This window comes from Manacus vitellinus, unplaced genomic scaffold (assembly GCF_001715985.3).
Source record: "Manacus vitellinus isolate BGI_N305 unplaced genomic scaffold, ASM171598v3 scaffold_25_pilon, whole genome shotgun sequence".
Classification (NCBI taxonomy): Eukaryota; Metazoa; Chordata; class Aves; order Passeriformes; family Pipridae; genus Manacus; species Manacus vitellinus.
This window is the reverse complement of record NW_021939882.1, coordinates 2,650,992-2,660,940: the sequence shown is the minus strand read 5'-3', so window position 1 is coordinate 2,660,940 and position 9,949 is coordinate 2,650,992. Positions and strand designations below refer to the sequence as shown.

General features: G+C 62.3%; 1 protein-coding gene across 2 annotated transcripts; it reads right to left on the bottom strand.

Annotated features, from left to right (window-relative positions):
- Positions 1-3,323: 3,323 nt before the first annotated feature.
- On the bottom strand, positions 3,324-9,611 carry FGFR4 (fibroblast growth factor receptor 4). 2 transcript variants are annotated; one of them, XM_008931824.3, is made up of 17 exons: positions 9,490-9,611; positions 8,257-8,526; positions 8,062-8,151; positions 7,741-7,907; positions 7,530-7,653; positions 7,053-7,243; positions 6,800-6,938; positions 6,524-6,717; positions 6,136-6,281; positions 5,761-5,882; positions 5,551-5,661; positions 5,233-5,423; positions 4,709-4,831; positions 4,563-4,633; positions 4,169-4,306; positions 3,996-4,101; positions 3,324-3,914 (listed from the first exon to the last, which is right to left on the bottom strand). In XM_008931824.3, the coding sequence occupies exons 1-17, from the start codon at positions 9,560-9,562 to the stop codon at positions 3,768-3,770; spliced, it is 2,403 nt and encodes an 800-aa protein (XP_008930072.3). In that variant the 5' UTR covers positions 9,563-9,611; the 3' UTR covers positions 3,324-3,767. The 2 variants fall into 2 exon arrangements, with proteins under 2 accessions (XP_008930072.3, XP_017929057.2); XM_018073568.2 differs by lacking the exon at positions 9,490-9,611 and having other exon boundaries at positions 8,257-8,969.
- Positions 9,612-9,949: the final 338 nt, after the last annotated feature.

Below are 9,949 nucleotides of genomic sequence, written 5' to 3'. Positions count from 1 at the left end.
GCATGAAGAGGCGTGCGGGGTGGATGTSCATGTGTGTGCATTGGTCTGCATGTGTGAATGGGGACGGTGCTGTACATGTATGTGCGTGGAAGAGGGGTGCGTGGGGGGTGTATGTGTGTGGACGGGGGTTTTGCGTGCGATGTAGTGTGTGTGCGTGGCTGGATGCGTGCATAGAGTGGGGGGTGTCTGTGCATGGGGCGTGTGCCTGAGGGGAGTGTGCGGGGTGGTGCGAGTGTGCACACATGGACATGTGTATGTGTAGGGGTTTGTGTATGGATGGGGGCTGCAGATATGGGGGTGTGGGGGGGGTTGGGTGCATGCCTACATCTGTGTGTGAGGTGTGGCTGGAAGCAGGAACTGTGGTGGGATGCAGTGATTGGATCCCTCCATAGGAGAGGACAGGACCCTGCCTCAGCCTCTACCCCCAACTGTGGGTGCCACGGGCTCCTTTTCCCTGCCTGTTGGCCCACGGGGGCCCTTCCCTCCCCTTCGCTGCCTGGGCACATGGAGCACAGGCATGGAAAAATGACACGAAGGTCGTGGAACAGCGGGTATGGCAGGCAGGAGAAGACAGAGGGGCAGTGCCAGCTCCCCTCCTGCCAGTGGGGGAGACAGCAGACTGGTGCCTTTCAGCCCCCTCAGACTCATCTTTCCCTGCCCGGGGGCAGAGGCTTTTTGCATCTCACAGAAACCAGATTCTCCCCGGAGATAAAATCCTGTCGCCTTTGTTTTGGGGAAAAAAGACAACAGCAGCTCCTAGCCAAACAACAGAGTCGTTAAGCAAAGGAATCTCCGGGGAGGGACTGGGAGCCACATCCCGGAGCTGGAATGAGGAATCAGCTGGTGTTCTGGCCCCTGGGGTGCTGGTTCCACCAGTGCTCAGCATTCCTCCCAGGATCAGAACCATATCCTTTAGGATTCAGCATTCCCCCAAGGACTACAGCATCTCCCCAAGGACTCGGCATATTCCGCACTCCCCCCAGACCAGAGCCACTTTCCCTAGGGTTCAGCATCCCCCCAGGACCACAGCATCTCCTCAGAACCAAAGCATCCCCCAGGGACCACAGCATCCCATGCACGACCAGCAGTGCAGGGGTGTGGTTGTGAAGCTTCTCAGCCCCACTGACACCCCACATTCCAAAAGGGACTCACAAACATGTCCCAGCACCATGCAAGAGGAACCTGCAGCTCCCAGGTGGGCAGGTTCTGGTGGGGCACAGCCGGGCAGGGAGCAGTGCCAGGATCTGGGGACTGGGGGCAGGCGGCGGGGTGGGGGTGGGGGTGTGTGGGAACGCTGCCTCAGGAAACCAGCAGGATTTACTGGGCTACATGCTAAATCCCCCTCACAAAAGGGGCCTGTTCGTGCGGACAGGATGCTGGTGGCTCAGCCACACTTGTTTGGCCAGCAGAGCCTGGTGGATTAAGGACAATTGGTTCAGCCCTGACAGAAAATACCAGGAATGTTAAACAATAAAAACTGCCTCCAGTTGTCGTGGGGCTGCGGGACGCCCCAGGCTGCCTCCCAGCCCAGCCATGGCCCCAGCTGCCCCATGCCTGGCAGAGCTGGTTCTGGCACAGACCATGTACTCACTGCTGCAGCTCTGGGGAGTTCACTGGGGGATGTGGTGGTGCCTGGGGATGGGGTATAGGCCATCCCCCTGTGCTGGGGCAGCAGGTGGGCACAGTGCTGGGCACTGCCAGGCCCCTGAAAGTATCTCTGGGCTGTACTGGTGTGGATTGGACTGTGGGGAGAAGGCACTGCCTGCACCTGCAGCAAGTCCATAAGTGAGCAGGGACAGAGTGAGGCTGTGGCAGGAGGTGGCAGGTCCCTGCTCACAATGTCTCCTTGTGCCCCCTCCACCTGGCATGAAGGATTAGCAAACCCACCTACGCCTCACCCTGTGAAAGTGGCTGTGGCCCTGTTTTCCATGGAAAGGGCAGCGCAGGGTGAGCAAGAACTGCCTGCCCTCTGTGCTGTCCCCTGCATGGAGACCCCAGTCTGGAGTGAGGTAGGGGCAAGCTGGGCACAGCCCCATGGGGTTCAGGCCCTTGTCCATGCACCCATCCATGTTCAGTCCCGGTCCCAGTCTGGGCAGTCTCCGTGGGCAGCCTGGGCAGTTTGCCCTCCAGTGCGTGAATGCCCCATTCAGGGCTGTGCAAAATGCATTGGTTCTGGCACATTATCGGACAGCTGGGATCCTTCCCAGGCAGGCAGGCTGCCGGGACAGGCAGGTTTCACACCTGCCAGTGGGCTGTCTGCCTCCGCCTGCCATGCGGGAATGGGGAGCTGGCTCCAGCAGAGGGGAGCAGAGCTGGGGAGGGAGGCTGCAAGCATGTCAGTGGGGCTGGGATCCCCCCAGCAGCCCTGTAGGGCCTGTGACATGGAGGGGACCCCAGGATGGCTCTGAAAGCTGCCAGGCTCCCCAGCACATGCAATGCACAACGCCCACGGCTGAGCTGAGTCCCACAGTCTGCATCCCTTGCACCATCATAGCAGCAGGCAGGACTCCCTTTCCAGCTGCCCCAGGCCCAGGTCCTGCCCCACAGCACCTGCCAGTCCCCATCCCCTTGGGCTGGTTTGAGGCAGGCTGTGCCAGAGAGCCAGCTTCCAGGCTGAGAGAGCCAGCTTCCAGGCTGGGGGCTGTGAGTGCAGCTGGGAGCTGGAGGAGGAAACCAGATCCTGGGGCTAACGGCCCGGCAAAGCCCGGCCCTAGATGAAACCCTAGACCCCAGGAGTGGGCTGGCAGGAGGGGGCAAGACAGCTGCAACCCTCCCTGCCCACACTGCTGTCATTGCCAGGCACCGCGGGCCAAGGGGGAGCAAAGCAGATATCAAGAGAGCAGAGCCAGGGCTGGAGACCTCCAACTTGTGCTCCCAGGGGTGAGGGGCTTTGGGGAGACAGCGCAGAGCCCATAACTCACTTTTATCTGTAGTGCTGGGGCTGGCCTGGGCAGGGGGAATGCAGAGGGTCCCCTGTGCACAGGGCAGGGCCCCAGAGCGCTTTCCCAGCCTGGGAGCCCACGGCAGTTGAGGGATCGGTTTCAGGGCGATGCTGGTAGCGGAGTTCACGGTGGCTTAGTGCAGCAGTGGCTAATGGGGAACAGATGCGAGGGTGCTTTGTGCTGGAGCAGGCCTGGAGGCACGGGAGTGGGGGACATCGCTTCCTGCACCTGTGGCACTGCCTCCGTGTCCCTGTAGAGTGGTCACAGGGCCCCCGCGCTGGCTGGGGTGAGGAGGCAGCAAGGAGGCAGCCGCTGATCTGCCTTCCCAGCTTATGTGAGCCCTTTGCCCCCCAGGAGCAGCCCAGAAACTGCGCTATTGGGGTCTATTCCAAAAAAATAATTTATCAGGTTGATATTTCACGTACATAAATATTCATCTCTGTGGCTATGTACAGATGCAGCAGGAGGCCGACAGCAGTGGGGCTCCCACCCAGAGACACTTCCACCAAAGCGCTGGCCAAAGCCCATCTCCCTGGGCAATGTCATGGGCATCCCACACAGTTCCTGCCTGGACAGGATCTAGCTCCCTCTGCCAAACAATGCGAGGCAGGTCTCAGCCAGGACTGATGGCTCAGTGCCCAAATGGAGCCAGGAGAGAGGGACACCCTGCCCCAGCATTGCAGCTCAGGGCCCTGCCTGCCCACTGCTCACCCCAAACAAAGCAGGGAACCTCCTGGGGAGCCTGGCAGCTTTCAGAGCCAGAAACCTGGACCTGCTCCCAGCACGGGCAGAGGCAGCCTTGGCATCACCCTTCCCTGCCCGCCCTTAAGTCCTCACACTGGGGTAGGAGAAGAGGCGGGGAGCCAGCGGCAGAGGGTCGTGAGTGAAGACAGAGTCGTCCGAGGAGCAGGAGCTGGCAGTGTCCTCGCAGGAGGGTGAGTACTGCTCAAAAGGCATGGAGAGGTCCAGGTACTGCAGGGAGGGACGGTGCCATCACCACCAGTGCTGTCAGTGCCCATGCTGCCCACCGCCACCCGATCCTCCACCTCTCACCTCCTCTGAAACGGCTGCCAGTATCTTGTCCAGCCCCTCCACAAGCTGCTTGAAGGTGGGGCGCTGCGAGGGCACGGCATGCCAGCACTCCCGCATCAGCATGTACCTGGGAGGCAAGTGGTGTTAATGGGGTCTCACTGTGCCCCCTGCCTCCCCACCTGGCCAGTACTCACAGCTCATGGGTGCAGTTAGATGGCCGGTCCATGCGGTGCCCCTCCTTCAGCAGCTTGAAGAGCTCCTCCACAGGGATGCCGGGGTACGGGGAGCCCCCCAGTGTGAAGATCTCCCACATCAGGATCCCGAAGGACCACCTAGGATCACGTATGGCAAAGGGGAGGTCAACCATGTTCAAGGGTCCTTCCCCAACTTGCCTCTCTGCACCCTGCAGTGCTGTGGGAGCAGGGATGGCAGAGGGTGGCATCACCTTGGGGGAAGATGTGCCCCACTGCCGCTGTCCCTATGGAGCATCTCCATCCTACTCATGGGGACCCTCCAGTATGTGCATAACTCCACAGTGCTGCCTTGTCCCACACAGACAACACAGCCTCATTCCCCCCCAGGACTCACACATCGCTCTGGTGGGTGTAGACACGGTCAAACAGGGCCTCTGGTGCCATCCACTTCACTGGCAGGCGACCCTATGAGAGCAAGCCCCTGCTCAGCTCAGCCCTGGCTGGGGGTCCCTGTGCCCCTCTCCCAGGACCCCCACTCACGTTGCTGGTTTTCTTGTAGTAGTCGATGTCATGGACGTCTCTGGCCAAGCCAAAGTCAGCGATCTTCATCACGCTCTCTGCCGTCACCAGCACATTGCGGGCGGCCAGGTCACGGTGGATGCACTGCAGGGGGGGAGCGTTGCCCACAGGGGTGTGAGATGGTGGCTCCAGCTCTGTATGTCCCCTCCACACACCCAGAGGTGCTGTTTCTCTCCCATACATCCCCCAGCACTTCTGCAGGGGTGGGGCCACCCCCTCATCAGGCTTTCTGCAGTGACAGGCGCACTGCTGGGACACACTCCTCGGGGGGTGGGTCAGGCTTTGAGCCCCACATTTCTGGGGAGATACTGCCTTGAGCTTTGCTGGATGAGGCTGGTAGGTTCTGGACAGCCTGTGGGAATGGGTTGGGCTCCCTCTCCATGGGAACAGCAGGTTCACCAGGGACACACCGCTCCCCTGTCACCACCATGCCCTCCCCAGCTGTGCCCAGCACGAGCAGCCCGCGTGGGCCGTGCCAGCCCTACCCGCTTCGACTCCAGGTACTCCATGCCACGGGCCACCTGGTAGACGCAGGAGACCAGGTCCTTGAAGGAGAGCTGCTCCTCAGGCATTGCCGTGACGTCAAAAGCATAGTCGGGTGTCGGGGGGCGGCGGGCACGGAGGTACTCGCGCAGGTTGCCCTTCGCAGCAAACTCCACAATCACGTACAGTGGCCCTGGGAAGGGCAGCCACTCACTCAGCTCCTGCCCTGTCCCTCCCCAGTCAGCCACTGTCCCCAACAGCCCCCATCCCCTGGTCATGCTCCATGCCCTGTCCAAACCCTGCCCGCTCAGACCCCTCACCATCCTGTGTGCAGACTCCCAGGAGGTTGATGATGTTCTTGTGTTTGTCCATGAGCTTCATCATCTCCATCTCGGATATGAGGTCAGCCAGGTCCTTGTCAGTGGCATTGTCTGGGGAAGGAGGGCAGTGTCACCGTGCCAGCTGCGTGGCACTCCAACCCAGCACTGATGCCACTTCTGTTCCTGGGACACTGGCACAGGAGTCTTTACCTTTCAGCATTTTGACAGCTACGGTGACAGCTCTGTCTGGCCGGTCTCTGTCGATCCCATAAGCCTCTGCCCACACCACCTGGCCAAAGCAGCCTTCCCCCAGGGGCTTCCCCAGCACCAGCCTGGCAGGGACAGGCAGAACCGTGAGGGACCACAGGGATGGCCCCACTCCCCACCACCACATGGAGGAATCCTGAGGGGCAGAGGCAGTGTGGCTGCCCCTCTCTGTCCAAGCTGAATCCCAGTGCCCCAGGGTACAGAGGTGCTGAGGTGTCTGGTGGTGGCCAGAGACCTCCCCACATGTCACCCACGTGCTGCTGTCCCTGGGGCAGCTGGGAGAGCAGCCCCCAGTCCCTGCCCCACGTGGCACCGTACTTGTCTCGGGGGAACTCCCACTTGGCATCAAGGGGCAGGTCCAGCTCCATGACACCAGCCAGCATTGGGGCACAGCTGGAGGAGAGACGGGTGACGCGCATCAGGGATGTGCTGGACTTCCCGGAGGAGCTGGAGTCCAGGGAGAACTGTGGAGACCAAGGGACCTCAGCCATCCTGCCCCATGTTCCAGGGCCAAGAGAGTCCTAACAGTGCTGCACAGAGACCCTCACTTGGAGCAATGGGGCGAGGGAGCCACAGGAGGCAATGGGGAAGGGCAGCCCCAAGGCTGGTAGCAGGGTAAGGTGTGACGGGTACAAGTGGCACTCGTGGAGCCAGTTGGTCACCAAGGTCCCCCCTGTGCCCAACAGGGCTCCAGCTCATCACCCACCTGTCGGATGAGTGGGAATTTGGAGAGCTTGTGGACCGCCATGGGCTCCAGGTGCTGCTTGCTCGACTGAGTCTGCATCCGGCAGAGCACCATGATGATGATGGCCATGGCCACGGCCAGAGAGCCTGAGGTGTAGATGATGATGTCCGTGTACTTGGCCTCAGGGGCTTCAGCTTCCCGCACCAGCTCCTCCTCTGGGGAGAGTGAATGAGTTGGCCTGAGGCATGGCCTCTGCGTGCCAGGGGTCCAAGACCCCACCCCAGGACCCCACCCTACCTGGCAGGACGGTGAGCCAGGCAGACTGGTAGGAGAGGCCAATGGAGTTCCCTGCCAGGCAGGTGTACTCGCCAGCATCCTCCACGGAGACATTGCGCAGATACAGCACCTCCACCTCAGAGCTGTTGATGTCTGCAGTCTGCCAGGGAAAGGAGTGGATGGTCAGCATCCCTCTTCCTCGGGGGGCTCTGTGCACCCCTGTCACCACTTTAGGGTGGGTATCTGGGATCTGGGTGCTTCCAGCCCTTTTTACCTTGAGCACTTGCACGTAGGGGACCCCATCAGGACCGTAGTTGCTGCCGTTCACCTCAATGTGCTTCAGCCACTGGATGTGGGGCTGGGCATCACTGTAGACCTTGCAGAAGAACTCCACATCACTGCCCACAAGGGCCGTGGTGTTGGCAGGCAGCCCAGCCTGCAAGATGGGCCTGTGTGGGGACCTCTCTGTGCACAGGGAGCAGAGGGGTGTCACTGACACAGTGGCCCAGAGCAGGGGCTCCTTTCTCCCTCCCTCTCCACCCACCATGGAGCCACAGAGAGCCCTTCCCCAGCCCTACAGCAGACCAATGCAACATGAGCCTGCTCTCCATCCCACATCCCTGGGGTGCAAGGGACATGTGGGCTGCACCAGAGAGAAGCCACGAAGCTCCTCCACCCCCTTCCCCTGACCCCAACCCCTCTGCCTGGCGTGGGGGGAGCCTGGACCAGCGCTGTGCTGAGGAGCCCTCACCCAGCACATCCAGGAGGTAGCTGTAGCGGATGCTGCCAAACCTGTTTTCCACCAGGCAAGTGTAGTTGCCGCGGTCAGAGGGCACCACGCTCTCCATCACCAGGCTCCAGTGCTGATGCCGGAGCTGCCGACGGGGGAGATAAGGCAGCAAGGTGAGATGGGGGAGATGGATCCCAGGAGGGGAGGTGTGGTAGGGGGAGCTGGCCCGTACCCGGATGCCCCCGATGCGGTGCTCCCCCCGGAACTCGCGCCCGTTCTTGAACCAGCGTATGCTGGGGCTGGGGCTGCCCGAGGCCGGGCAGCGGAACTTCACTGTGTTCCCCGCGGGGACCGCATACAGCTTCTTGTCCATCCGGTGTGGGTGAGTCCAGTAAGGAGCTGGGGACATGTGGGACATACAGTGGGAGGGGGCCAAAGGGCAGCTAGGGGCCTGTTCCCAGCTGCCTCTGCTGGGACTGGGAGACAGTAGTGTCCCATGCCCCTGGTTCTGCCCCAGCTGCCCTTTTCTGCAGTGCCCTGGCATGGTACTGACCTCTGGGCACATAGATGGGCTCCTCATTTCGGTCTCTGTGGGGACTGTCGCCATCACTATCTTCATCATCATCACCTGATGCCAGGGAGTCTGCAAAAGGAAACGGATTGAGAGGGACATCCCTGCCCGCAGGGCTGGGTGGGCAGTGGCTGCCTTGCTGCCCTGGGGGTTGCTGGGCAATGCCAGGGCCCCTACCCACAACGGAGATGGTGAAATTGCGCAGGATCTCCCCAGTCCCCCGCGCCCGGCACACGTAGAGCCCTGAGTCCTCATAGGCAACCTCCGAGATCTCCAGCAGACTCTGCCGGAGATGGATGCGACCTCCCGAGACAAGAGGCCGAGACTCCTTGTACCAAACCACACTGGCACCGCTCTGGTTGGCATCACAGTACAGCTTCAGCACATTGCCCGGGTCCAGCAGGAGATGTTCTTCTTCTGACTCCAGCAATGGGCTCTCAAATAGCTCTGGAGAGACACGGTGAGTGCCCACCCTGGTGCTCACCCCTCCCAGGACCCCACCACATGTCCACCCCAGTGCAGAGAACATGTGGTGTGACACAGGCTGGTGCCCAGCTCTGCCACCCAAGAGGTGGGTGAGGGCTGGACTCTGCCCTAGGGCACAGGGACATGCTTTACCCAGTGGCATGTCCTGTCCAAGGCCACACATGGCACCATCCTTCCACCACTCCCAGTGGCACACTGCTCCAGCCCATTCTGCTTCACTCAACCCAGCAACAAACCCACCCGGCCACCCATCGTTGGACCTTCACATGCCCCAGGCACGGCCGGGACCATTACGCCTGGCTGTCTCCGGAGATGCTCAGGCTGGCAGCAGGGCCTTGCCTGCCCATGGCCAGCAGCAGCGTGTGCACCTGGAGGGCAGACACCACCTGGCTGCCAGAACGGCAATACCAGCGCAGCCCGACTGCCGGCGTGCAGTGGCCTGGGGGTCAAAGTGCGTCCCCAGCCCTCTGCGTGGCCAGTACGGGTGGGACGTGAGGTAGCTGGGCCTCTAGTCCCCTGGGACACGTCCTCCTCCCGTACCCACCATGGCCAGGCACTGCCGGCACCTCACCAGGAGCCACGCAGAACTGCGACAGCCCACGGCAGTCACGCCACCCCGCTCTGCCACGCATATCCACCGAGCGAGCCAAGCCTCCGCGGCACAGGGACAGCCTGCCTGGAGCCACCCTGCTCCTCCCAGCCTCCACACCTCCTCTCCCGGTGATGGAAACGCTGGTCCCCGTGCCATGTCCCTGGCTCCCGCCAGCCCAGCCCCGCAGGCAGAGTGGTGGGGCTGCGTGCCCAGGGTGAGCACTCGCACTCCCAACCCGGGGCTCGGTGCCCATCTGGGATGGGGAAAGTATTCAGAAAGCATGACTCCCTTCCCGCCACCTCCCGGCCCCGCTTCGCCCCCCGCAGCCGTACCTGGCTCCATCGCCTTGCCCTGGGCAGCCGCCGCCAGCAGCAGCCCCGCCACGACCTGTAAGAGGGGCCGCATCTTCCAGGCCCCCGCGGCGAGGGGGGTCCCACCCTGCGGGACAGGCAGGGCCGGGTGAGCGGATCCGGGCGAGCAGCCCCCTCCCGTCCCGGGGCACCGGGGAGCAGCGGCGCGGAGTTCCCAGGGCACGGCGAGAGTGGGTGAGCATGGAGGGGAGGCAGAGAACGGGTGTCCCTGGGCAGTTTGAGATCCCTTACAGAGCCTTCCCCCCTTGGGAGTGGGCATGGAGAGGGGGGAACACCCCGTTTGGATGCCGGGAACACGACTCGTCCTGCCAGCGGCAGCCTCGTCAGGGCGCTGGGGGAGGTTTACCGGGGGAAGGGGGACCGTGGGGATTCCAGGGAGGGGGGAGAGTGTCCCGAGTGGAGGATCCCGAACAGTCCCGGG

What these genes read in the sequence shown, in the direction of transcription:
- FGFR4 (XM_018073568.2), bottom strand. Translation starts at nt 8,728, where the DNA reads ATGTGTGGCCTTGGACAGGACATGCCACTGGGTAAAGCATGTCCCTGT. An exon ending in ACTACAAGAAAACCAGCAAC is followed by an intron (nt 4,634 to 4,708) that starts GTGAGTGGGGGT and finishes TTGCTCTCATAG; the next exon opens with GGTCGCCTGCCAGTGAAGTG. An exon ending in TCTAACTGCACCCATGAGCT is followed by an intron (nt 4,102 to 4,168) that starts GTGAGTACTGGC and finishes CTTGCCTCCCAG; the next exon opens with GTACATGCTGATGCGGGAGT.